This window comes from Aethalodelphis obliquidens, unplaced genomic scaffold, assembly GCF_003676395.1.
Source record: "Aethalodelphis obliquidens isolate GAN/ISIS:26980383/991018 unplaced genomic scaffold, ASM367639v1 scaffold30, whole genome shotgun sequence".
NCBI classification, from domain to species: Eukaryota; Metazoa; Chordata; class Mammalia; order Artiodactyla; family Delphinidae; genus Aethalodelphis; species Aethalodelphis obliquidens.
The window spans coordinates 17,407,111-17,434,803 of NW_020837974.1; the positions used below are offsets into that span (position 1 = coordinate 17,407,111).

General features: G+C 50.2%; 1 protein-coding gene across 4 annotated transcripts in view; it reads left to right on the forward strand.

Moving 5' to 3' along the window:
- NSMCE1 (NSE1 component of SMC5/6 complex) overlaps positions 1 to 27,693 on the forward strand; it is a 33,039-nt gene that overhangs the window by 4,115 nt on the left and 1,231 nt on the right. For 3 of the 4 annotated variants that reach the window (XM_027126581.1, XM_027126578.1, XM_027126580.1), the window contains exons 2-6: positions 3,296 to 3,442; positions 20,261 to 20,382; positions 21,152 to 21,229; positions 22,439 to 22,585; positions 27,173 to 27,289. In XM_027126581.1, the coding sequence (XP_026982382.1) occupies positions 3,307 to 3,442; positions 20,261 to 20,382; positions 21,152 to 21,229; positions 22,439 to 22,585; positions 27,173 to 27,289 (600 nt within the window). In that variant the 5' untranslated portion in view covers positions 3,296 to 3,306. The remainder of the gene's footprint in view (positions 1 to 3,295; positions 3,443 to 20,260; positions 20,383 to 21,151; positions 21,230 to 22,438; positions 22,586 to 27,172; positions 27,290 to 27,693) is intronic. The other variant, XM_027126582.1, reaches the window with a different exon arrangement.

A 27,693-nucleotide genomic window follows, 5' to 3' on the forward strand; every position in this document is an offset into this window, starting at 1 on the left:
GAATGTTTGGTAGGATTTCTTGATAAATCCATTGGGACCTGAAGTGTTCTTTGTGGGAAGATAAATTTCCCATAAAATGTCTTGAATGGTTATGAAATTGTTTAGGTTTTTAAATTATCTTTAGTCAGTTTAAAATGAATTTCCTATGACTTTGCACATATTTAAAATACAGCTTATTTTAAGTTGTCTATAATATCTTTTTAAAATGTTTGTGTCTGCAATTAGTTACCCTTTTTCATTCCAAATATTATTTATTTATAAGTTTTCTGTCGGAAAATCTTGTCAGAGGTTTGTCACTTTTACTAAGTGCCTTCAAAGAATAATTTTGGTTTTATTGATCTTTTCAGATATGCACTTATTTTCTATTTCATTAATTTCTGGTCTTTATTATTTTCTTTCTTTAGCGTTCTTTGGATTTAATTTGCTGTTATTATTTTTATAGCTTCAGATGGATGTCTAACTCACTAATTTTCACGCCTCCCTCCCCCCCCAAAATATATATTTATATATAAACATTTAAGGCTATTAATTTCTCTCTACTGTTTTAGTTGCCTCCCACCAATTTCTATGTGTAATATTTTATTTTCAGTTCAAAATATTTTCTGATTTCCATTAACAATTCCTCTTTGATAAAGGATTAAGAGTGTGTTTCTTAAATTTTAAACAGTTTTTCTACTTTTCTTTCTGTTTTCTGGTTCCCACCTTTATTGCATTGCAGTCAGAGAACATGTTCTGTATGAGACCAGTCTTTTACAGTTCGCTAAGACTTGCTTTCTGACCCATATGTGGCAATTTGCAAAATTGTTCCAGGTATGCTTGAAGATTGTGTATTCTGTAGCTGTTGAGTACAATGTTTTATACATGTCCATCAGATTAAGTTTTTTGTTGTGTTTTACAAATCTTCTCTCTACAACATTTTTTTGTTCATTTATCAATGATGGAGAGGGATATCTTAGAATCTCCCACTATGGTTATGGATTTGTATGTTTATTTTTGTAGGTCTGTTAACTGTTTTGAGGTTCTGTTATTATGTGCTTAAATATTTAAAATTGTTATGGCTTCTTTGGAACTGAACCTTCTTATCATTTTATGGGGACCATCCTTATCTCTAGTAATGCTTTCTGCCTTTAAGTCTATTTTGTGTCATATTGATATAGCCACATCAGCTGTCTTTTGGTTAGTTCACAGAGTGTATATTTTCCTATCCTTTTACTGTAAATTTTTTGGCATTCTTATGTTTTAGAGGTAACTTCTATGTCATATAGCTAGGTTTTATTAATTATTCAATTTGACAAGTTTTTGATCTGGTTTAACAGCCTGGCTCTGTCATCTACTTAAAGACCCTTAGTTTGGAAAGCCTGAATCTCCAGAGTTTCTAGGGTAAAAGTCCAAATTCCTCAGCCCAGCGTATTCTGTTCTTGTGTCTGGAACAATCACTGGCAAATAAGGGGTACTCAATACCTAAAAATAGAATGGATGAATGAAGGTACCTGATCCTAGTGATAGGAAATAGACTTGGCAGGACTTGGGGACTGGCTGGATCTAGTCAGCCTCAGAGGAGAGGATGATCAGGGTTTGATGCTCAGGTCTGTGGTGTCTGTATGTCTGCGTGGACTGTAACACCCAAACCAGATGATTCTCGAAGAGGACTCGGGGGGAGGAAGGGGTTGAGGAAGGAGGAGATGAGTCTGGTTTAGGATTGGTTGAGGTTGAGATGCTGGTGAGATATTCTCGAGGAGAGCTAGCAGGCAGTCAGAGAAGCCGGTCATGAGATGGTGCATCTTCCCAGCTCTGAGGCCCAGCTGATGATGCCATTTAAAAAGAGCAGTAACTAGCCTTTTTGCGTATCTCCTAGAGCTAGTTCTTGGCAAATCCTTGGTAGTCATATCTCATTTAAACTGCATTTTATTCTTTAAAGATCGTATTATCCCCATTTTATAGAAGAAAAGACTGAGATTAAGCATATTAGCTAAAAATGTGTCTGTGTTATATTTGCTTAAGGTAACAGCGACTTTCGTATAAGATCATGGCATCACCTGAAATGGATGTTAAAACCTCAGAATTTCAAGCCCCTCTGCAGTCAGAACCTCCAGAAAAGACCTGGGGGTCTGCATTTTTAATACGCAGGTTAGGTGATTCTTAAGATCAGGCGGGTCTGGCAGGCACAGGTCTCAAAGCTGTCTAGTTCTCGCCCTCAGGTCTTAGCTGCTGCACTGCGCCACCTCTCTGTGGCAGGGGCAGGCTTTTTTTTTTTTTTTTCGATACGCGGGCTTCTCACTGTTGTGGCCTCTCCCGTTGCAGAGCACAGGCTCCGGACGCGCAGGCTCAGCGGCCATGGCTCACGGGCCCAGCCGCTCCGCTGCATGTGGGATCTTCCCGGACCGGGGCACGAACCCGCGTCCGCTGCATCGGTAGGCGGACTCTCAACCACTGTGCCACCAGGGAAGCCCGGGGAAGGCTTTTTGATCAGGGCTTGTGCAGTCCTTTTATCAGCTCTGATCTTTGTGGAAAGTTAGCGTTTTAGTAGAGAGCAGGAGATGTTGAAAAACACCTTGCAGTCCTAGCATGACAGTTGTTTTATTAGTGGTTTGGGAAAGGAGAAGGAAACTAGCATTTATTAAGTGTTTACTAGTAGTTCTCTAAGCAGTGAAAGTTATTCTGATTTTATAGTGAGAAATGGGGCCTCAGCTAAATTTATCCCAGGCCATAGATCTGGTAGGAGGCTGAGCCAAGTTTCAGACCCAGAAGTGTCTACTAGTAAAAATAGCTCAAATTTTTTTTTTAGTGTCTAGTCTGTTACCAGGCTCTTATATGTATTTTTTTATTGAGGTATAGTTGATACACAATATTATGTAAGTTTCAGGTGTACAACAGAGTGATGCACAATTTTTAAAGGTTATACTCCACTTATAGTGTTATAGGCTTTTATGTGTATTTACTCATTTAATCCTCATAGTAATTCTAGTGAAGACGTTTCTATCACTATTCTCACTTAACAAATCAGAAACTGAAGCACGTGGAGGTTAAGTGTCCCCGTTTCACACACCTCCGTGGTGGAGCGGCCTGTGAATCCAGGCTTTCTGGCTGCTTCCAGAGTCCATACTTCTCACCACTGCCCAGTACTAATTTGCCTCACCCCTGACTCGTGTCCTTTTCATCTTTGTACTATTCAGCGTGATGAACTAGATTTTAAAAACCATAACAAACTTTTATCTGTTAATGTAAATTGGAACGGACCGTGGAACGTTGCTTTTGGTGCTCAGACATGACTGGATTGCCTTTGCTTCTTTTTTAGTTCCTCCATCCATGCAGGGCAGCACGAGGAGAATGGGCGTCATGACTGATGTCCACCGGCGGTTCCTGCAGCTGCTGATGACTCACGGCGTGCTGGAGGAGTGGGACGTCCAGCGCTTGCAGAAGCACTGCTATAAGGTCCATGACCGTGAGTATCGTTTCCCTGTTCCCAGGCTGCTCTGCCACCGTGTGATCAGGGACTAGTGACACTGGACTAACACCATGTACCCAGTCAACCGATACTGCCGACCTGGGCGTTCAAGTCTCTCACCATCTCATGCCAGCCCACCTTTCTCATCTCATCTTCAACTTTTTATTTTTTTAAAGTAAATCTGAAATTTAGCCCAGTGGCTAAGAACTTGGACTCTGAAGCTGGATAGTCATGGTTCACACCAAAGCTCTAGCACCTTCTCCAGTCCAAGTTGCTTCATCTCTATAATGAGGATAATCATTTGTACTTCATACCTGGGGTGGTTCAGAGGATTAAGAGACATAATACATACAAAACACCTGGCACAGAAGGCGCTGCATTGGCTATTGATAGGAAGAGGGCACCTTAGCACAGGGGTGAAGGGCACAGCCTTGGACTTGGCCAGATCGGTGAAGTGCCATCCCTGCCCTGTGCCAGCTGTGGGCATTGGGAGCATCTTCTCAGTGGGTTGTCGGGAGGGGTAAGTAAGATAACACATGCGGAGCACTTAGAGACAGGGCCTGGTTTCAATAACTGGAGGTAGCAGTAGAAGCAAGAGGATCCATTTTGATAGATCAGTGAAATCAATGTTGGTAGATCTTACTGACTGAGTGTCAGTATGGGTAGATCTTGTTGAGTGAAAAAGAAAGTTGATAAATTATACCTATTGTATGATGTCATTGTGCTAAGTGTTTTTGTAAAACTTCACGATCTTTATTGTTCATGAATACATACATCTGTGTGTAAAAATATAAAAGTGGATTCTAGAAGGATGTGCAGTACACCATAAGTGTGCTTGCCTTTGGGGAGAGGAGGCGTGGGATCGTTTTGTCACTAGAAATCAAAGGATACTTCATCATTACCCTGTTTTGTTCTTTTATTAAAAAAAAGACAAACATGGCATTGTCAGCATAGTCTAATGGTTGTCCTTCTGACTGATTAACAGGAATTTAAGTATTTGTTTTTTATTCTATGTTTTTGTCTTTCTGTATTTTTAATTTTCAAAAGAAGTAGTCAGCTAAGTCGAGAGGGGTGGGGAAAGGTGTGGGAGGGGCCCTGGGTGCACCGGTGAAGGGACCCAAGACGAGGTGACACATTTCGAGAACTGCAGTCTGTGGCCTGACAGAGGCAGAAGCCAGATCCCTAGGAGCTGAGGGGGGGAGGGCAGTAAGAGGGAAGACAGTGAGGAGAGAAGCAGTATCTTCCTGATGTGCAGAAGAAGGAAGACTTAAGAGGGTGGCATGTAGAGAAGAGGCAGGGTTTGAAGCGGCTGCTCCAGTGAGGTGTTCACGGGAAATTCTGGGAGCTAGATGGCACGCATCAACAAATTAAAAGCTTGGAGGGGCCCTACAGTAAGGAATCCTTTTAAACTCTGTTTAATCTTCTGTCTCCAAACTTAATTGACCTACAAACCTTGGGAAACTCTGGACAAGAACATATGCCGTGTGGGAAGAGAACAGGTTCTTGTGGTACGTAGGTTTACAGGTTATGAAGAACTCATAATTGTACACCATAGTAATGGGTTTTTTTTTAAATTTAATTCTGTGGATATTGCAGACTTCTAGAAGGATTTGAAGCAGGAGAGTGACATAATTATTGCTGTGTTTGAGACTCTCCTTCTGCTGAAAATATGTTTGCTCTAACTACCTGTACTGTGGTGGATTGGGGTCTTTGGTGAGAGCCTCCTTTATGGAAAGGGAATATTACATCTGTCAAGCTACCTTCTCTTGCTCTTTAAAAAAACACAGCAGGACTTTAAACCTGGCCCTCAATGTCCTTTAGTGATGGGCAGAATCATGCTTTTCTTAATTTTACCTACGTGACAGTTCCTTTTCCCTTTTAGTTTCTCATCTGAGTCCTGAGTGTGAGCTTTATTGTTGAGGGGAAGTTTCAGAGCTCACTGGAAGGAGCTGTATGATGCCTGGGCACTAAGAATGAAAGTGGTTTTGTCTTTATTTGACCTTTAAAGTTGTCATGACCTAATTTAGGAAAGTCCTGTAAACTGTGTCTAGGAATTGATTTATTCTTCACACTTTATGTACCGTTTCTGTGCCTCGAGATATGGTTATGGCTAGGGTAGTCAGGATAGAACTATAGGTGTTTTCTCCCATCGTTCATTAAAAAAAAAAAAGAGAGAGAGAAAAGCTTGTTTCCAAGTGTTAATGTTATTTGAGAGATTTTTAAACTGAGGGATGATAGAATGAAATTATCTAAAATTAAGTGAAAACTTGTAAGACCAATATTATTAATCTCCTATCTTTTGAAGAGATTCCTAGGAAATTCCCCTTTTACCAACTAGAAAAATATTTAGGTTCCCAGAGAATGATGAAACAAAGGAGTATTTGAAACTGCAAGTTTCAGTTTCCCAGAGCATTTGTCCCTTTTGTCAAAGCACTTCCTATTCTGGGCTCTTGCTTGGGCTCTCCTTTTACTGTCATTAGGGGAAGACCAACTTCCCACATCTCTGGCTAGTGAAGAATTTCAATTTTTTTCTGATGTCCTGGTATAAAGCCTTGGCCTTTCTTCCTGGCATTGGAGCACCTTAGATTTTGAACCAGGGCTTATGTACAAGCATGTGGCCATCCAGCACCATTTCCTGAGACTCTCCAGTGGGCCAGGCCTCTGTGCAAGAGATAAACTTGACACAGAGATAAACTTTTGCTTCGCCTTGGGTTTCGTGAGTCAGACCTGGAATCAGACATGGAATCAGATGATTCCAGTATAAGCCCCCTTGATGGGAGTAAGTACAGGAGGCCTGGGGAGTGGTGGTTAAGAAGACTTGGATTTGAGGATTTCCACTTTAGACCAAGATAGGGTAACAGGGACTAATTTACCTTCCTGTCTGAAACAATAAAAAAATGGACAAAAACATGCAACACCAGTCATTAGTCAGTGAAGGACAGTGATCTCTTGAGAGGTAAGCATGAGGGTTTTTCCCTCTTGACACCAAATATGCATTTTTTTTTCCCAGCACTACCTCCCCAGTTCTCTGGACACCAACTTGAGTGTCCAAGAACTCAGTTCAGTTCTGACACTACCTACCTGGAGTTAGAGTCAGATCCCACCAGTGAGGGGCTTAGTCCCACAAGACTGCCCCTACTTACGATGCCAGTCTCAAGTCCTGGGCCACCCATACTTCTGACTGGCTATAAATCAGGGTTCTCATGATGCCCTCCTCAGGTTCAATACATTGGTAGAATGGCTCATGGAACTCAGGAAGACACTTCACTTGCATTTGCTGGTTTACTATAAAGGATACAACTCAAGAACAGCCATATGGATAAGATGCATGGGGCAGGGGTGGTTTGGAGCCTCCGTGCCCTCTCTGGGTGTCCTACCCTCCTAGCACCTGGATGTGTTCACCATCCCGGAAGCTCTCCAGATCTCAACATTTAGGGATTTTTTTAATGGGGGTTTTATCACGTAGTCATGATTGATTAAATCATTGGCCGTTGGTGATTAGCTCAGTCTCCTCTGCCCAGAGTTGTGGGATGGGGCCGAAAGTTCCAGGCATGTAATCAAGGCTTGGTCTTTCTGGCAGCCAGCCCCCATCCTGAAATTGTTTAGGGACCTGCCAAGAGTCATCTCATTAGAACAAAAGACATGCCTATCACCTTATCACTTAGGAAATTTCAAGTGTTTTAGGAGCTCTGTGCCAGGAACCAGGGACAAAGAGCAAGTATCTTTCTTTCTTTCTTTTTTTTTTTTTTTTAACATCTTTATTGGGGTATAATTGCTTTACAATGGTGTGTTAGTTTCTGCTTTATAACAAAGTGAATCAGCTATACATATGTCCCCATATCTCCTCCCTCTTGCGTCTCCCTCCCTCCCACCTGCAAGTATCTTTCTTATACCACAGGGAGAATTGGGTTGCGCCCTACAGTTGCCTCCGCTCACTGCTGTGAGAGCACTTTCAGACCATGGCACAGGGGAAACCAGGCAGAGCTAGACAGACACTCTGAGTTGAGATGGAGCTGAGAGTTCAAGGAGATGAAAGCAGCTAGGGTTTGTAGGACAGAGAACTGTACTGGAGAAGAGAGATGCACAGAGAGAAAAGTAGAGATCTGTAGAGTGCCCCTCCACCCCCATCAAGGATCCAGCTGAGAACTGATCAGCACGGGAACTACCTGAGGCTAAGGAAAGAACCAGTTGAAAGAAAGAATTAGGGAAACAATGTGGCATGTTCACACGGGGCTGGGAATAGTGCCTATTGCAGGCCCAAAATGGCTTCCCTGGTGAATTCTACCAAACATTCAAGGAAGAAGTAATACCAATTCCACCCTCACTCTTCCAGAAAATTGAAGAGAAGGGAACGCTTCCCAACTCATTCTGTTAGGCTTGTGTTATCCTGATACTAAAACCAAAGACATCGCAAGGAGAGAAGACTAAAGACCAAGATCCCTCATGAATGTAGATGCTAAAATTCTAAACACAGTTTTTGTCAATCTCATTCAGCAATATATAAAAAGGCTGATGTAATATGACCAAGTGGGGTTTACCCCAAGAATGCAGGGTTGGTTTAGCATTTGAAAATCAATCAATGTAATTCACCACATTAACAAACTAAAAAAGCAAAACCATATGATCATCTCAGTAGGTGCAGAAGAAGCATTTGACAAAATCCAACACCTACCCTGGCATGATGAAGCAGAAGTTTCTTACAGAAAATGAAAGCGATCCTCAGGAGCAGGGTGTAAGCAAGATAAACAGGACCTCAGGCGTTAGAGCAGGAGAGAGGAATCAACAACTGTCTGCACAGAGTTGAAAAATCCAACATCTATTTCTGATTTTAAAAAAAAAAACGGGCTTCCCTGGTGGCGCAGTGGTTGAGAGTCCGCCTGCCGATGCAGGGGACACGGGTTCGTGCCCCGGTCCAGGAAGATCCCACATGGCGCGGAGCGGCTAGGCCCGTGAGCCATGGCCGCTGAGCCTGCGCGTCCGGAGCCTGTGCTCCGCAGCGGGAGAGGCCACAACAGTGAGAGGCCTGCGTACCGCAAAAAAAAAAACCCCTCAGCAAGTAGGAAAAGAAGGGAACTTCCTTAACCCAATAAAGGGGATCTATATAAAACTACTGCTAACATATTTAATTGTGAGAAACTGAATACTTTTCCCCTAATATCAGGAGCAAGACAGGAACGTCCATTCTCATCATTTCTGTTCACCATTGTACTAGAGGTTCTAGCCAGTGCACTCAGGCAAGGGGAAAAAAAAACCCACATTGGAAAGGAAGACGTAAAAGTGTCTATTCACAGACATGATCATCGTAGAAAATGTGATGGAATCTTTGAAAAAGCTACTAGAACTAATAAGTGGGTTTAGTAAAGTTGCAGGATACAAGATATACAAAAATCAGTTGCATTTCTGTGTGTTAGCAGTGAATCATCAGAAACTGAAAAATTTTTTAAAGCACCATTTATAATAGCATCAAAAATATGAAGTACTTAGGAATAAATCTGACAAAAATTTGTAAGGTCTGTAAACTGAAAACCACAAAATATTGCTGAGAGAAATTAAGGAAGATCTAAATAGATGGAGAGACATGCCATGTTCATGGGCTGGAAAATTCAGTATCGCTAAGATATCATTTTTCCCCAAATGATATATAGATTCAACTCAGTTTCAGTCAAATTGAAACCACTAGGTGGCGTTTCAGGGAGGTCTCCGAGGAGCTCCGGTTCTTTATGTCTCAGTGCAGAAAGAATTCAGTGAGAGGCAAAGCGATAGATAAGAAGTGATTTATTAGAATAGGACGCTTGTGAGGTTACAAGCAGCGGACGGGCAAGAGGGTGCCGTGTGCCGAGAACTTAGTGGGCCACAGTTTTATAATCAAAGGAAAAGTGGGGAGGGGGTAAAGGCCACCCTCTTCCTCATTCTAGAGTAGAGGTCAGGCTTCCATCATCAGCTCCTCCTACAGGTTGGCCAGGGGAGTTTTCTTGTCCCTACTTGGTCAAGCCAGGACTGTCGTGGCACTATGGAAATGAGCAAAAAGGCGGTAACATATGCTAAAAATGCTAAATCATCTCAGGTTTTGGTATAATGTCACCTTTTCCTTATATTTTTGTTTTTAGTACATGCAGAGGAGTGTGTCCTAGGAATCATTAACTTACTGAGTCAGGATATGGGTAGGATGTGGGTCTCATGCCACCATTGTTTTATTGTTTTGGGGTGTGTCTCATACTTCTGTTGCATGGTTTTGTTGCTAAGCAAGTCTGCTTTCTTGAGTCATCATTAACTTCCAGAGGTCGCCAATACTTTTTTCTTTACTTACAATCCCCTAGCGGGATTAACTGTTTAATTATAGTAAGTCCCCTACATACAAACGAGTTCCATTCCAAGAGCGCGTTCTTAAGTCCAGTTTGTTCGTAAGTCCAGCAAAGTTAGCCTAGGTACACAACTAACACAATCGGCTATATAGTACTGTACTGTAATAGGTTTGTAATACTTTTCACAAAAATAATACATAAAAAACAAACAAAAAATAAAGAAAACATTTATAATCTTACAGTACAGTACCTTGAAAAGTACAGCAGTGCAGTACAACACCTGCCACACAGGCGCTGGCGTTGAGTGAACAGGCAAGAAGAGTTACTGACTGGAGGAGGGAGAGGAGGTGGGAGACGGTAGAGCTGAAGGATCGTCAGCAATAGGAGATGGAGGGCAGGCTGCAATGTCACTCATGCCTGACGCTGATGGCACAGGGTCTGGTTCCTTGCTGGGTTCAATTCTATCTACCCTCCTGAAAAACCGATCCAGTGATGTCTGGGTAGTAGGTCCTTTTTTCTTGTCATAGATGACATGGTAGCACTGGATTTCATTCTGAACGGCTGCTGAACCTTCGTGTACCGTGAAGTCTGACTCCCAAGAGAGTTGGCAAGTAGTTATGGGAAGATTCATTAGTTCAATTTCCTAAAAACAAAACAAACATGGAAGCCTGAATTTTGAAGCCTTCGAAGGAGGCCCACGTCCCCTTGGAAAGTAGGTATTCCTGATGATGTTGTCGGGGAATGGTGTTGCCCAGCTCGGGGTCTGAGGGGGCCCTGAACCTGAACCTGACTGTGGGTTGGAATGTGTGTCATTGATCATGTGGTTTTACTGGGCAGAAGCAGAAAGTTGCCACAGCCCACAGTTTCATAGCAACGAGTCTTTCAGAGTTACCCGCCTTGTTAAACTATTTTGGGGCTGGTCTTTCTGGTTCTGTTTGGTTGAACAAGTTGGGTTTTAGGGGATCATTGGGTCCAGCCTCCTCGTCTTACAAAGCAGGAAGCAGAAACCCCTGGGAGTCTGGTGTGCTGTGTAGCCCCTTCTCACACAATGACTCTGGGCCCCAGCACTGCCCAGTGCTGCCTTCTGAGTCAGTGCCCAATTCTTTGAGGGCCTGCCTTGCCTGAAGCTCCTAGGGTTTTTAAATTGATTGATTGATTGATTGATTGATTGATTGATTGCGGTACGCGGGCCTCTCACTGTTGTGGCCTCTCCCGTTGCGGAGCACAGGCTCCGGACACGCAGGCTCAGCGGCCATGGCTCATGGGCCCAGCGGCTCTGCGGCATGTGGGATCTTCCCAGACCGGGGCATGAACCTGTGTCCCCTGCATCGGCAGGCGGACTCTCAACCACTGCGCCACCAGGGAAGCCCTAAATTAATTTTTTTAATTTGAAATAGTTCCAAACTCACAGGAGAGTTGTAAGAATAGTACAAAGAACTTTTTCCCCCCTGAATCATTTAAGAGTAGGTTACCAATCTGAAATTCCATCACCCCTACATTCTTTAGGGTGTGTTTCCTTCTAGCAAAGACATTCTCCTGAATAACCGCAGGATAACCATTAAATCTGACATTAACATTGATCCATCACTATCATCTAGTCCACAGACCCCATTGGTGTTTCTCCAGTTGTCCCAATATTGTCTTTTTTAGCAAAGGATCCACCCCAGAGTCATGTGTCACATTTAGTTGTCACATACAATTTGTCCTCAGGACAAATTAGGTAGAATATCTGAAATCTTAGATTAAAAAATTAAGACTTAACATTTTTTCAGCGAGCAGAATAAGTAATATGACGTTCAGGCAAAACACCAGTGAACTGAAGTGCATGTACCAAAAATAGATTAGGGAACACAGTGTCAGAGGAACATTATGGATGATAGATATTTTCCGTTCTTGTCAAACCTCTCATCTGCCCTCATCCTAGCTTTGTTTTCCTCCTGCGGATTTACATGACCGCATCTGCGCTGTTGTCTCTGCAGGCCTCAGGGCTCAGACTCATCGTTGGGTGGCACGTGTTAGTGGTGAGGCAGTGATGCTGTCCACCTTTCAGTTTAGTATTCTATCCTGTATCTGCAGTCACGTTTATACGCACCTTCTCTTTCCAAGGAGAACTCAGCGATGATTAGATGCTGGCTCCAAATAAGTTTTCCTCCTGCTTTTAATGATTTCATTGTCCATTTCTGCCCTTTGGCCGTGATGAACAGTTAATAAGCATACCGCTGTCAGCCTGCTTGCCTTTTCAGTTAATCAAGGGGGATTAGGCTTGTGACCATAACTGAAAAGTGGCATAAAATTAGCATGAAAAGTAACATCTCAAACGCAACTTGATGAATTTTTCAACATACAGAATTTCATAACAGGCAGTTGTGATGTGCTCAGACCAGAGTCTTTGGGTTCTGGAAGCTCTGCAGCCACGAGGAAACAAACTCTTGTGGCTTTCACATCTCTGGCTCTTGAACGACTCACTGTGTCCAAGTTCCAGCCGGCCCTTGATGACTGCGGCGCAGGAACCCAGCGGGGAGATGGTCCCCAGCAGTCCTTCCAGGCCAGTGCGGATCTGCTGAGCCGGGGCCTCTGTGTGCTCCACGCTCTCCCAAAGCGTGGCCTTCATTTGCTCCAGGAAGTGTTTCATACTGGCTCCCAGCCACAAGGGAGAGTGTGTGGGTGTGTGGGAGGGCTGGGAGTGGATTCTTCAGCAGGATTACCACACACACCACTGGCAGGAATAGGGAAGCCATTTCTTGAAGACACAGGTTCAAATCAGGGACTTGGGAAAGTGTGTTTTTCTTCACTTTCTGAGTCTCTGCTTTCTGTTTTATAGAGGAGATCTTACCTCATGGAAAAGTCATGAGTGTTAAACAGGAACTTAGGTGAAGTGCCTGGCACAGAGTACTTCCTGCTCCACGTCCAGTGCATGCGCCTTGCTGCCCCTTCCTTCCTGTATGTCCCTCCCCCTACCATCTACTCTCAGGTCCCGGGGCTGGGGGTGGGGGTGGGAACTCACCTCAGAAGATCCAGGATGTTGGTAAGTAGGGTGATAGGAATTGTTATGTAGACCATAGGCTGCATTTCTCGCGCTGGGATTTTCTCAGAAATACTCGTGGAAGGAGATCAGAAGTGCAGGTGCTGAGTGGGGGTGTGAGTGACAGGAAGGCCAGCACGGCTGAGAGTAGAGCGAGGGGGCACACGGGAGCCACTGGTGGCTTCCAGGTTGGCAGTGGTGGTGCGGGTATCTGGCTTCACCCTGGCTGCATGTGGAGGACGGGTGGGGGGCTAGGGTGGACGCTGGGAGGCTGGAGGAGGCTGTGTCGCACTCCAGGGGCGAGGCGCTGGGGACTCAGAGGAGGGCTGCAGTGAGCCGGACGAAAGCGGCCGGAGTCATCCTTCCGATGGCACCACAGGCCTGCCCGTGCCTTTCAGCCACCTTCCTCACCCCTGCCGGGAACGGGGTGCTGAGCCAAGTCCCACGTGTACAGAGTGTGGACATCAGTGAAGGCCACTCAGATGAGAACAGGCAATGGCTGTTTATTCAGAGCTTGCTCTGACAGGGGGACTTGTGTTTTGGAGACTTGCTGGCAGGCAGAGGAGTGGGAAAGCTGTATAGAGGAACAAAGGGAAGGCTTCAGCTGTGCCCTGATAGGAGGCCGTGGGCTCAGGAAGCTGGAGGCGGACAGTCTAGAAGCAGGACAGGCTGTGATTGGTTGCGGGAGCACACCTGGCTTTCTCAGGTTGGTCCTAAGTTGGAAGCAGGGACAGAAATTAGGGAAGCTGTCAGTTATTAATCAAGACCTGTTCATTTTTTTTTTAATATAGATTATTTTATTTATTTTTGGCCACTTTGGGTCTTCGTTGCTGTGCGCGGGCTTTCTCTAGTTGTGGCGAGCAGGGGCTACTCTCCATTGTGGTGCGCGGGCTTCTCATTGCAGTGACTTCTCTTGTTGTGGAGCACAGGCTCTAGGCGTGTGGGCTTCAGTAGTTGTGGCACTCGGGCTCAGTAGTTGTGGCTCCCAGACTCTAGAGCACAGGCTCAGTAGTTGTGGTGCACGGGCTTAGTTGCTCCGTAGCATCTGGGATCTTCCCGGACCAGGGCTCGAACCCGTGTCCCCTGCATTGGCAGGCGGATTCTTAACCACTGCACCACCAGGGAAGCCCAAGACCTGGTCATTTTGAGCCAATTATTACAGAGCTTATGGCTGGCTTCCTGAGCTGGTTGCTAGAGATAGTGGTCTGACCTCCTACAGGTCTAACTTACAGGTAGCAGGCTGGCTTCCTGGGCTGGTTACTCTAGGTGGTGGGTTGGTTCCCTGGGCTGGGTGCTGCAGATTGTGGATCAGAGCCCTGTTTCTATAACGTTTCTTGTCCGTTTGTACGTTCAGTCTCTCAGAAGAATGTGTGTGACACAGTCTGCTCCTTTGAGTTGTTTGCAGTCCAGCTTCTGAGAAACCACAACCGCTTATCCGGTGGGTCAGGGGACGGAGTGGCCTCTGCAGTCACCGTGTCTCTTTATGGCAGGGCTCCAGCCTACACCAGAATTTGAAAACTGGTGGCGTGTCATTGGGATCTAGCTTACAGTCAGAGCCCTGAGCTAATCTCCGTTGTCACAAGACGCTACCATTTTTCTCTTTTTTGATTCAGACTCCTGGGGGTTAAGGCATCGAGTTATGTTGTTGAGTGTCGAAATATTTTTTTAACCGTTTATTATGGAGAAAGAAAGGTAGAGAGAATAATACAACGCAGCCTCATGTACACATCGTCACCCAGTTAAAATGATAACTCATGACTAATCTTGTTCTATCTGTGCTCCTCATTACCCCCATATCATTTTGACACAATTCTCAGACCTCATTGCATATCTGAGTAAGAATTTTTTTTTTTAAATGAATGCTCAGGTCCTTTTGTCACTGTGCCAGACTGAAGGCCAGATGTTTGTTTTCTGACCTGGACTTTGTCACTTACCGGCCCTGTGGTCTTGGATAAGTCCTTATGCTCTCTGACCCTTGGTTTCCTCTTTTGGAAAACAGACTGTACCACATACTGGCTCCCCTTGGCGGTCGTTCGTGAGGGTCTGATGAGATCCTGAGGGAGCAGAACTTTAGCACGTAGTGACGTGACATACAGATGGAGAGAACTCTTTGTCTGATCTGTCTGCCGCATGAGAGACTGCTGTCCTTCAGTCCCTGCGCTTCCCAGCGCTGCTCACTAGCCGCACTGTGGAAGTGCCGTTGTCAGCTCACATACCTGAGTGTCGAGGGGACCATCTTCCCCAGGCAACTGAGGTGAAAGCCCTAGGCTGGGACGCAACCCCCCACACACCTCTCTGGCCCAGGGTGCCTGCCTGCCAGCCTCTCCCAGCCCAGGGGTCTGCTCTCGGGCCTGATGTGGCCTAGTGCCCACGTCTGGTCCAGGGCCTGGGCTGCCCCGTCCTCAGTGCTCAGGAGCACAGCCCGGCTGGCCCCATCAGATGAGAGAGCTCTCATGGGGCACGTTGGCCCATAAGTGGTTTGGTCCCCTGGGGTCTTATTTTTTGCTATTATTTCCTCTGCCTAAAATAGTATTTCCTCTGCCTAAAAGTTTTCTATCTGTGGTGCCTGGTTTGGAACAAAACTATCTGTTGCTCAGAAGTTAGGGCGGCAGACTTCCTGCTGCCCAAGTATGCAGTGAACCCAGGGTTCCAGTAGGCTTCCGGGAAGCAGAGACTCTGATTAACAAGAAGAGGTTTGTTGGTTAAATTAAAATTTATTTTAAAAGAAGAGGAGGTAACAGTGGTGGCCAGAAAAAAACGACCTCTCAAAATGAATTGAACCAGCTCTCACTCCTCAGAGAAGTGTCCCGTTTGCTCAGTGCTACCCCAGCCAGTCCACTGCCCTGAGTCCCATTTTTTAATTGCCCCAACAGAAGAAGGGCATTTCCTGCTGAAGAAAGAGCTGTTCTGTCCTCTCCTGAGTCCTTGGCCTTTAGTTTAGCTCCTCCCGCAGCAGCTCATGTGACCCCCGTGACCTGGCCGAGTAGTCAGGGCTGGAGGAATGATGGATGTTGGCCAGGCACAGCCCCTGTACGTGGCCTTGGGGCACAGCCCTGTGGCGTCAGCACCGCCTCTGGCGTCTTTCCCAGGCACTGCTCAGATACTTTCTGTCTTTCTGTATTGGCCGAGTCCCTCTTTGTGACCCTGAAGGCACAGTGCCAAGTTCTGGAGGAATGTAGGTGTGACCTTGGTGGGGTCTGGGGTAGGGAATGTTCCCAGAGGACACTTGCTCTGCTCCACAGAGGCTGTGTGGCTTCTTGCCCAGGAGCTTGGCCTGGGCTCCATTTCCAACGCTGGGCGAGTTGTTTAACCTCTGGTATGTAAAGGTGATAATAACAGCTCACCTTATGGAGTTAGTGTTCTTGCAGTGATGCAATGAGCCAAGCTAATGAGCAGTGCCCAGCACATCCTAAGGTGATGACAGCCCCACATTTACAGGCCTGTTGTGCTCAGCCCAACAGTAGCAACCTCACCACCTCACCCGTAAGAAAGGCACAGGTACACCCTGCTTACATGGAGAGAGAACACAGGTGGCACCAAAGATCTACAGACCCTTGCTTGCTTCAGCCATGGTGCTAATCGTCCTGGTTAGGGTGTCTCTTTGCTCTCTGAGAAGAGGCAGCTGTGGTAGGTCCAGGGCCTTGTTCTTTACCTCTTATAGCTGGTCATCCCATGTTGCTGACTGCTGGTCATTGGTGTGGAGGGACCCAGCCTCTGATCCAGTTCTACCTGTAAAAACTTGGTATTTTGATACTTACCTGAAGCCTATCTTTTTTTCTCAGTTGGTTCGGGATCTGAAGGGAGGAGTAGGTTACTCGTTAGTTCTCTGAAGTCCCTTGAAGTGGTAGAACCAAGACTGGAAATAGTTGTCTCAGAATCATGTGATGTGGTCTTTATCTCACGCACGGCATCATGGCTGTGGACTCATGGGATATTGGGGCCAAATGGATCCTCGGACACTGCTTTAGGCCCACTTTGTTCCTACAGATTTGCCAACTGTAGCTTTTCCACCATGGGCTCCAGGAAGAGGGGAGGGAGAGGGGGCAGAGCAGTGAAAATTAGCTGGTTTGAAGACTTGATTTTGGGAAGCACTGATCTGGTGTCACCTTGATACTTAACGGGCACATCAGGGATCTTGGTAGCAAGCAAGAGTTCCCAATTCTGGCCAACCTGAAAAGGAACGTGTTGGGAGGCTGTTGGGAAAGGAACACACGGGACTGACCGTTGGCTGGTGGCCAGACTGGGGAATGGGCCGAAGCCCCAGGGCACCAGGCACAGGAAAGCACAGCAGCACCTCACGGCCAAAGCCACCCTCCCCCTGCAGCGACTGGGCTAGAACCACCTTCCGCCATCCTTTTGTCCCTTGCTCAGACTGAGAGGGTGTCTGACAGGCTGAGCACGGGTTCTGGCCCACTGTTGGCTGACCTGGGACCTGGCCCCTGCAGGTTCCTGCACTCTGGTTTTCTGCCTATGGGATTTGTTTTCCCACCAGAATCACACAGATGGGGTAAAGGAAGACTCTTTGGTAGAGTCTATTTAGGGAGTGGGGCAGCCAGAATTGGTAACTGGAACAAAGTGTGATGGGGAAGGAAGTGCTTGAGGACCGCGGGAGGACAGAGACAGAGCGCGGAACCCTGATCCTTTGTGGTCAGGGCAGGCCTGCACAGGAAGGGACGTGTCTGGGACGCCAGACGGTCAGAAGCCTGGCTGGTTGGAGCAGGCGTGGTGGAGAGAGGGTTGCGGGGAAGTGTTCTCGATGTGTGAGGTTGGATGTGAGGTGGCGGGTGGCCTTCAGGGATGAGAGAAACGGAGAGGCTGGCCTGGGGGCCCACAGAGGGGCGGGGCGGAACTGGGCCGGCCGTGCTGCTGCCTCTGTGGCCCCAAGAAGTCCAGTTAGGGCGGGGGTGTGGCTGAACAGGAGAGCAGCTTATTCCCAGGTAATGGTGCAGCGCAGGGCATCTGTGGGCAGCACAGGCAGGTCCGCCCAGCAGAGGGCTGTGGCTGAGCCCCCGAGAGGGCCGCTGTGCGCTGGAGCCCACGGGAGCCCCTGAGTAGGCGGCCGGCTGCTGCAAGGTCAGTGGTAGGAAGGGCTTTTTTTTTCTTAAATTGAGAACATTCATGTTTCTGAAAAGTGAGGCTGGACAGCAAACTGGAGGTGGTAGGAGAGGGGAAAGCTCAGGGCGGCTATTAGCTCATCTCCGTGCTGACGAGGAAAGTCCGAGGTAGCAGAATGCTTTTGATCTGCCCACAGAGTACGTTCTTCTGAACGACACCCAGGAGAGGCCTTTTCAGTGGAAAATGTGAATTGTCGCTTTCAGGGGGATGTGAGACTTGCCACTGCATCACGTGGGACGGACGGGCTGGCTCCCGAAGCAGAGGCCCTGTTGGTGGGCAGGAGATGGTTCCTTGTGCCTGGGGGCCCCGCGCCTGAGTTTCCCAGGCTCGAGTCGGGTGCTTGCCGGGGGCCGAAGGGTCTCCAGCAAGCCGGGCGCGTGGCTCGTCCGTGGTAGCTGGCCCCGCACACCGGGGCGAGATGCTTTGCGTGGTGTGGGAGCGGAGGAAAGCACAGGAGCACTTCGTGCTGGGGCAGCAGAGAACAGCTCGTGGAAAAAAGTGCCCTGCAAGTTGGCTTTCGTAACTGGTCGATGGGAGTGAGGAGGAGGGCGCGTGAGCAGGGCACGGAGGCAGGAAATGTGACCGTGTTTCACTCCTCTGATCATGGTGTTTCAGCAGCTGTGGCCAGATTTCATCATCACGCTACCGTTAGGATTTTTGCCACGTCCGAGTACCACCTGTTTATTAATACGAATTTTTTCTTTAAATTGCTTTCTTCCTCATCGTTTTTTGTTTTTTTGGTCACGCCACGTAGCTTGAGGGATCTAAATTCCCTGACCAGGGACTGAACCCGGGCCACGGCAGTGAAAGCTCAGAGTCCTGACCACTGGAGTGCCAGGGAATTCCCTAAATTGCTTTTTTTTCTTTTCTTTAACTTAAGCAACTTTAGTTGTAAAGGAAGATTAGATCCTGCCTGTGATTCACGTATTAGTATTTCTGTCCGGGTCTTTGTCTTTAGCTTTTCTGGGCCTCCTCAGCAGACGCCGTGCCTGTGTCACAGCTGCCGACTTTACGTGGCTGCAACCGCCATTGCCACCAGTGTGATCTTTTAGTTTTTTAAACTTTCATAATGTTTAGCTATACAAGGAGCTTACAAGTACCTTTCTAAGAAGCCAAACAGATAAAGTTCAAGTGCCCTGGGATGACCTCCTCATTTTAGTTCCCTTCCTAGCAATGGCCTTGTTCATCAGTTTTGTGGGTAACCTTCCTGGCCTTTTTCCTGCATATTGTTTTGTTGGTTTTATTATTGTTTTTAACATAATGTTATATATTGTCTGTTTTCCCGCTATTTTTTTCTTACAGTGATTTTTCTAAGGCACAAATCTTTTGAAATTAATTATTTTAATAAGTGAAAACAGTAATACATACATTTGGTTTAAAAAAGTCTCACAGTACAACAGGGTGATTCCAGGACCCAAGGCTGACCATGTCTCTCCTGTGCTTCCAGCTCTGAGAGGCTCCCATGTCCCACAGGAGGAAGGGCACACGCCCCCTAGCCCGTGGGGCCCTGGGCCATCTGCTTCCTGCTGCTGCCGCCGCAGCCTTCCCAGCCGTCCTTCTTTTCCCTGCCAGTCTGCTGTCCATCTACCCCAGCCCCCTGCGGTGCTCCCCGGGCTCTGTCCGTACCCCCTCCTCTGACAGGCTGGTGGCCCTGGAGAGGGTGCTGCTGCCTTGTGCGTCACCAGGGGCAGCACGAGGTGGCTGGCATACAGATCAGGGGCTGTGGCCGTGCTGTCAGGGCTCCCCGCTGCTCGCTGTGCCTGGCGGTGTAATGCTGGGTGAGTGAGCTCCCCTCTGCAGGCAGGATGGGTTCATTACTGCGTGAAAAGTGCTCAGATCAGGGCCTTCCCCGGGGTGGGTGCTCCGTGTGAGCTGCTGTTCTTACCCTGTCATCGTTATTCTTCACTGTCGCAGCCCCGGGCCAGCACAGGTGTGCCAGTGTTCGATGTGTGTTTGGATGTCGAATAAAGGGAGGAAGGATAGAGGTGGACCTGACGCGTGCGTGAGGACAGGCAGGGGCAGAGGCTCTACGGAGGAGTCAGGCTGTGATGCCCACTGCACTGAGGTGCTGAGTGGGGACAGTGACAGGGCGGCAGGGAACTGGGGCTGGGGAGGAGGCCGAGGGCTGCCAGCCAAGACAGGAAGACCTCAGCAGGCTCAGATGCCATTTCCCAGGCGTTTGTACTTCACAGCGCTGTCTCTTTGCTCCAGGAAGAAAGAAGCCACAGGCGTTGGCGCTCACCCAACAGGACCAGGGCCTCCACCCATTTCTGGCTTTGCTGTCCCGTGTTCAGGGTGATGGCGGGGTTGAAACAAGCTGCACCTTTTTTGATGGAGCACCCTCCCCCTTTTTCGCTTTTGCCTGTTTATTTCCAGGCACTGCTACCGTAGAGAAGTTGGAGGACTTCATCAACAACATTAACAGTGTCTTGGAGTCTTTGTACATCGAGATAAAGAAAGGCGTCACGGAAGATGACGGGAGACCCATTTATGCGCTGGTGAGTGCAGACAGAGCCCCCTGGTGGACGTGTGAGGGACCGCGGTGGAGACAGCCCCGTGCCCTCCTTACTGGGGCGAATGCAGGTGCACCCGCCTCACCAAGGGCTTGGAGGGAGAAAGGGATAAGATGCCTTTTCATTTAGAACAAGACATAGAAGCTGGGAAAAGCAACAACGTGCATGGCTGCTAAGGACTGAGACATATTTGGGGCCTCCTGTTGTTTTCAGGTTTTCCCTCCCAGCTAGGGGAGGGGGTGAAATACAAACCCCCATCCTTGGCTCGGGAACCACCTTAGGCTGTCAAGGGAGATCAGGCTCCTACCCACCAGGCCCACACAGAAAGGGGCTCTAGCCCAGGGTTTCCCAAACGTTGTCCATGGAAGAAAGGGTTATAGAATCAAATAACATGGAAATGCTGGGTCAAATCGGTAAATCAGATTTATTTACTGCCAGACTTACCAGTGCCTTTTTCATTTGAAGCTCCATTAGCATGCAGACAAGTTTCCTGAATTTATCTGAGTTTGGAAGATATCGCACGATCTTGGGAATTCTAAAATCTCTGAAAATTAGACATACTGACTGAGCTATAGGTTTAAGCCTGTAACATAAGACCGGTTACAAATTTATCCCTGTGGCCCACAGTACCGGGACACAGGTGCTCCGTGACTGGCAAGGCAGGGAGGGAGGCAGGGAGGGAGAGAGCGCCAACAAGTGAATTAACAGACAAGTGAAGGGCACAGCCTGACCCTCACGCTGACTTATTTTTTAGGTGAATCTTGCAACAACTTCAATTTCTAAAATGGCCTCAGATTTTGCAGAGAATGAGCTGGATCTGTTTAGAAAGGCTGTAAGTACAGTAACTCCCATTGCCCAGCAGCTGGGCTTCTTATAGGAATACCTGTCTTTCACTGGAAGTGGAAACTGCAATCTTAGAGGGTCACCACTGCTGCCCGAGAAAGCCCTTTGCAGGGAGATGTCACCAAGCGCCTCGCCCAGAATTCACAGCTGCCAGGCGATTGCTGGGGAGGTTGCCACGGCTGCCTAGGAAAGAAAGGCTGGTCCGGGTTTGACCCCAGCTGGTTGAGCAGCAGTGGGCCTCCTGGGTGTGTGATGCAGGTGAGCAGGTGTCACTGCCTGGTACTGTGGCAGCATCGCCCGGGAGCTTTTGCTAGAAAGGCCGAATCCCAGCCCCCACCCAGGCTGCTGAATGTGACCCTGCATTCTAAGAAGGTGCCCCCGACCCGTTTGCACAGGCACATTTGTGAAGCGCTGCTCTGCCTGCCTGGCTTTGGAGTTGTTCCCTCAGCCACCTTGTCACGCACCTGGCTGAGCACCCGGTCAAGACAGTGGTTCTCAGCTCTGGATGCAACGTAATAACTGGGGAGGTAAAAACAACGCAGACGTTCTGGCCTCAGGTCTGTCGAGTCCAAGTCTCTGAGGACTGACCGAGTCCTAGAATCATTCCTTCCTAAGCCTCCCCTGGGGACGATCAGCAGCCAGGGTTGAGAGCTGGGCTCTAAGATGCCAGACACACCTGTGTGTGCAGGAAAGCCGTCTTCCCAGTGGCTGTGCCCTGCTGTGGGCAGAAGTGTTAGGGCACTTGGCCGGCCGGCCGGCCTCTCGCGGCCCTGGGTGCACAGTGCCTCTGCAGCTCCCGAGCGTGCTCTCGCGGCCCACCCTGCTCTCTTGCCCTTCCCCACTCCAGCCTGCCACTCAGACCAGCCCTGATGGCCTGCCCACCTTTGAGTAGGAGGGGTGCTGCCCCGTTTCCTTATTCATTCATTCCTCAGCTTCTCCATCTTCAGGGAGGTGAAGTGACCCTTCTTGATTTGGGGGGGCATTAAGGTCATTCATTTGGGATGGTGTTACAGGAGGGACTTTTGGGTCAAAACTGTTTATGGCTTTGGATGCATATTATTAAGTTATTTTCCTGAAAGGTCCTACAGTTCTGTCTGTGATAGGAATAGTATAACTGCACCCCTGCCAGAATTGGTATTATTGCTTGAAAGTTGTTTGTGCCAGTTTAATAGATGAATGTGGTATCTGCTTCTTCCAGTTGGAACTGATTATTGACTCAGAAACTGGCTTTGCATCTTCCACAAATATTTTGAACCTGGTTGATCAGCTTAAGGGCAAGAAGATGAGGAAGAAGGAAGCCGAGCATGTGCTGCAGAAGTTCGTACAAAACAAATGGCTGATTGAGGTACTTCGTGCCGTGGATTTTCCAGCTTGGCTCACTTTTTAGAATGAATCACAGTTTTTCCTCCAAAACCATATTGTATCTAACGGACGTCTGTTGAGCCAGGCCCGTTTGGGTCCCTTCTCTGCTTTGAGGCCCACAGTGACCCTGCGAGGAGGACTGGAACCTCCTGTTCACTCACGTGACCCGGGGGAGCCCCAGCTGGAAGCGGCAGAGCCGTGGGCCCCAGACTCTGCTCCCAGACAGGCCACGTAGTGTGGTGCGCAGGAGCACAGTGCTGGCGTCAGCCCTGGGCCTGAACCCTGGCGCGGGTGCCCCCGCGTTCCTGTGGGGGTGGTGTGCGCCCCTGGGGGCGTGGCGAGCGGGGCGAGCCGCGTGTTGGGTGCCAGTGCTGGGCCCTCCTGGGAATCGCCGTCCCCGTCCTGGTTATCGTTGCCAGCGTCATGTTACCCAGGGCCAGCGCTGTGGGGTTCTTTCACTTAGATGGTGGCCCTTAAACAGCAAAGGGGACGTGTAGATAAGCGTTTGGAGAGGAGCTGTAGGAATCTGAGAGGTTCAAGTTTCTCGACGCCCCGTGTCTAATTCTGTTGGCTGGAGCAGTCAGATGTTTCAGTTCTTTTTCCACAAACGCACCACCATTTCCAAGAAACGCGAGTCAGACAGGCTCAGCGCTGCCTCGTGCACCACAGTCCTGCCCCTCGGGGGCCTGTGTCTGGGCAGGACGTGCCAAGACAGTCCCTCAACTTCCTCATTTGGTGGGAGGCCGCTGCTGTGGTGACACGATGCTTCACTTCCTTTTGGGGTGGAGCTCACCTCTGGAGTCCTGGCGACAGTGTTCTGAGTTACTGATCTCAGAGGGTGGGCGGGCCCTGGTAGCCTGACCAGAAACGTTCAGTGCCTGAGGTACTTGCCTGATGGGAGGAAATGTCTGAAGAGGCCACAGCCGCGAGGGCGGGGCGAGGGGGAGCTGCCAGCATCTCTGGGCGTGTCTGCGCGGCATGTGCTTGTGTCCTCGCAGCCGCCCTGTGAGGGCGGGGAGCCCCTTAGCTCTGTTTTGTAGCTGAACCCACTGCAGCTCTGTGATCTGGGTGAAGTCCCACACCCGGCAAGTGGCAGAGCCACGTTCAGGCCCCAGCTTGGGTGACTGCAGGTCCCCATCAATTGCTTTGTCACAGTTCTTCTTCCTCTCTCGGGTGGATTTGGCGATACGGAATGTTCTCGGGCAGCTCGGGTCATAACTGACCATGCTGTGTCCTCGGGCCAGGCTTTCTAAGGCTGGGGACTGTGACCTCATCGTTGTACTTCATCACTCCTGGAGGTACTACTTCCTGAACGGCGACCGGGTGGGTAGATGAAGTTCCAGGGGAACAGCATTTATCTAAAACTTACCCCCCAAATAATACAAGAAATCCTCGTAGATTAGGAAATAGCAGTATTCATACGGGACTGTGTGGGTACGAACACCCGTCGTATCCCCCGAAGCTCGCCCTCTGCTGCCCAGGCGCAGCCTCTGTGCCTGGCTCTGGGCCCCAGGGTGGTCATGTGTGTCTCGCACATGCAGGTGCTGTCCCACCACGGTGCAGGGCTGTGCGCCCGACTTTACCGGCACTGATGCTTTGCTGCCCAGAGCAGGGACGACAGAAGGAAAGGACGCCTCTGGGGTCCGCTGGACTTGCCTTGGGCCCTGCCTCCTGTGCTCTCTGCTTCTTCCTCAGTGAAGTGGAGGTGCTGGTGCGTCCTTCCAGGTCTGGGGGTTCCCTGAGCGCTGGCCTCCGCAGCCCCGACGGCCTCCGGGGACCCCCTGTGCTGACTGACCCCTCCGGCCTCGTGTGGACAAAGGAACAGACCCGGGAGGAGGGGGAGGGCATGGTGGTGAGACACCCCTAGGGTCCTCCTGTGGCCTTGCCAGTACCTCTGGCGGTGGCTTCTCGCCTCTGAGCCTGTTTCCCGTCTGAAGGATGAGCACGGTGGTGGCACGCAGGTGTTTGTGTAGCGAGGGCGGAGTGCTTTCTGAAGTGGTTGGCATGGGCGTGGCGGTGAGTTCTGTGGCACTTTTCGAGGAACAGCTGAGGGGCTGCGAGGTGAGTGCTGGCCAGTTCCCCGACCAGTCTTCCTGGGGCAGCACCTTGACCGGAGGGACCATGTCTGAGTCTTATCCTCAGCCTCTCAGAAACGGGACTTTCCTCAGAAGCCACGCTGTGGGGGAATGTCACCTGGCGGCAATTTTTTACGAAAGTACCTGGAGAGCCCTGCCCGGTACCCTGCGCCCGGTACCCTGCGCAAGGCTCCGTCCGCCCTGGCCTTGCACAGGGTACGGAGGTGCTGAGGCACCTGTGCAGCCCCTCAGGGGGCCCCGGAGTAGGGGGTGGTCAGGGTCAGCAGGCGAGCCCCAAGATATGGAGGAGGCCTCAGAGAAAGCACGGATCCTTGGAGCTTGGGTGTCTGCTGGCAGCTGCATCTCTGCACACCCTAGGGACCAGTCCCCACTGCAGGATCCCAGCTCAAAGGATGGCTGTGAGGCCTGGGAGATAACCTGGGTTTGGGTCTTCCTTGGAAATCCAGGGCAGGCCGCCTGTCCCGGTGACAGGGCCCCGAGGATGAGTGGGGTCATGAACAGTAAGCGCCGGGCACAGTCTCAGGCCGCTAGAAGACGTTTAGTAACTGCAACTCGAGCCTGACTCTGAACTTGAACTTGCTCACCCCAGCCTCGGGCGTTCCTCCTTGGGATCGATGCAAGGGCTACTTAACTCTTCCCTTAGACGTTTATCACAGCACTGCCGAGCGCTGGGCCTCGCATCACGTGCTGGGGACACAGAGTGAGCAAAACTGGGCCGGCCCACGGTCTGGGGAGGGAGCCGGAGGTCAGCCCCGCATCTCGCTGAAGTAGAGTTACAGATAGAGAGGAAACAGGGTTTTATGACAGCGCTAACAGAGGAACCTTCCCTCTGCAGAGGAAGTGACACTCAGCTGAAGGCTGGATAGAAGGCACCTGGACTGGGGGTGGGGACCATGGTCCAGGGCAGAAGGAGCAGCCTGTGCCCGAGTGGGCATGGTGGGCGCAAGGAGCTGCGGCTGGGCGCTCTGGAAGAGGGGACAAGGTGCACCTGGAGGTGGGCAGTAAGGGGTTTGGTTCTTCAGCCTAAGAACGGCGGAGCATCACAGGGCTGGGCCTCGCAGAGCTCAGGTCGCTGGACAGGGTTGCAGAGGGGCAAGGGTGGGCCCAGAGGGCGGTTAGGAGGGTGAGGGTGGCCGTGGACATGGAGCGTTGTTACGGACTAGGGAGCTTTTGAGAAGGTAGCAGCCACAGGACCCAGGGCAGCCTGGGAGGCCCGCCTTCCCGTGCCCAGCACCTGAGGGGCACAGAGCTCCTGTCCGCTTCCTGGCTGGCCCGACAGCCTGCGGCACGGGACACCAGCGCCTCGTGCCGGGCCCCCGTCCACTTGTTTGAGTCCCCGGGCTGCGTCCTGCCTGCCCGCCCTGCTCTCCACGGTCAGCGCTCCTGCTCTCTGACTGCGCCCATTTGCTGTGTCTCCCTCTGGGTGGTGGCCCGCCTACCACTGGAGGCCCAGAGTGAATGCACTTCCTGGCTGGCTTACGGTAGGGAGGGGGTGTGAAGTGGGCCCCGCTCGTTGCAGGCGTCAGGTGGAGAAGAGCGGAGACACGAAGGAGTGCTGGGCTGACCCAGCAGCCGCAGGTTCCGGTAGTGGCTTCTCCTGAGGCCTGCAATGTCGGCCTGCCCACCGGCCCCACCGGCCCTCCAGCACCCTTTGCCCAGGAGCCCCACCGGCAGCTCCCCCTTCCCCAGCGCGGGCAGCGGAGGGGAACGAACACGGTTAAGAGGTTCATCTCCTGCTTCACTAGTCGGCTTTCATGAATAAACGTCCGTGGGCTTCTGTGACCCCTGCCTCTGCCCTGTGAGCTGGCCGTAGGGTAGTTACCGCAGCCAGGTTTTCTGTACGTCCTGGCTTTCCACCGTGTCTGGTTGGGGGAACCGGGAGGCCCTACCAGCCATGCCACCCAGCCACGCCGGGGGCCTCCCTGGACCGTCTCCAGCGTTGCCCGTAAAGTGGCGCGGCTGGAAGTGATCACGGATGGTCCCCTCGGAGGCTCCAGGCAGCAGGGCTGGGGGCACCTGCTGTGCTGCTCCCTGGGGGTGGGGCTGGGGGGCTCTGGGGAGGAGAGGAGGAAGTGGGCGCTTGGGTAGGGGGTGGAGTTCATGCTGTGGGATCACTGCCTCCCTTTCCCGGCCTCTGTCCTCATCTGGGGGGCTGGGCAGGCCTCACACGTGGGGCTGCCGTGCAAGATCCAGGATTCCGTGAAGGCACAAGGAAGGCGCCAAGAAGATGCGGGGGCGGGGGTCCTTGCCTCGGTTTCCTTTTAGGTCTTACCTAAGTTTTCCCCACTAGAGGCTCTGCAAGAGGCCGGCGTGGATGCCTGTTGACTGGGGTTGGTGAAAGCCTGTGCGGCGTGGGGCGTGTGGCCCTCTCCCCGTTTCTGGGCCTCGGGCCATGGGAGCAGAGATACAGGGTGGGAAGAGGGCCAGGTGTGCCAGTTTCGTAAAAGATGCCTCTTCCTGTTGTGTCCCTGCAGAAGGAAGGGGAGTTCACCCTGCACGGCCGGGCCATCCTGGAGATGGAGCAGTACATCCGGGAGACGTACCCCGACGCCGTGAAGGTCTGCACCATCTGTCACAGCCTCCTCATCCAGGTACCGCAGGGCCGGGGGCGGGCACTTTCTAGAAGGCCCCAGGCCTTCCTCCAGCATGAGCAGAAGATGGGCGTCTCCGCAGAAGTGTCCGAGGATGAGCACACGAAGGCCCGCCTCTCCTCCCTGGTCCCTCTGTTCTCGTCCCAGGGCTCTTTCTACTTTTTTCCAGATAAGGCTCTCAGAGGTCTTCTGTGTGGTCCATATTATCTCAGCAGCTGTGTGGTGAACACCTTTCTGTCTCAACCATGGTTTCCCCGTCATCTGTTTTCCCCTGTGTACTTTGTAGGGCTGCAGAGCACAGCAGCTGGACCGGTGCTGGATGTTTATGTTTCCTTTTTATTTTTTTGCGATCGTCACCTACACCGGGATAGGCCTCTTTGCACGTCCATCCTTGGGCACCTGGT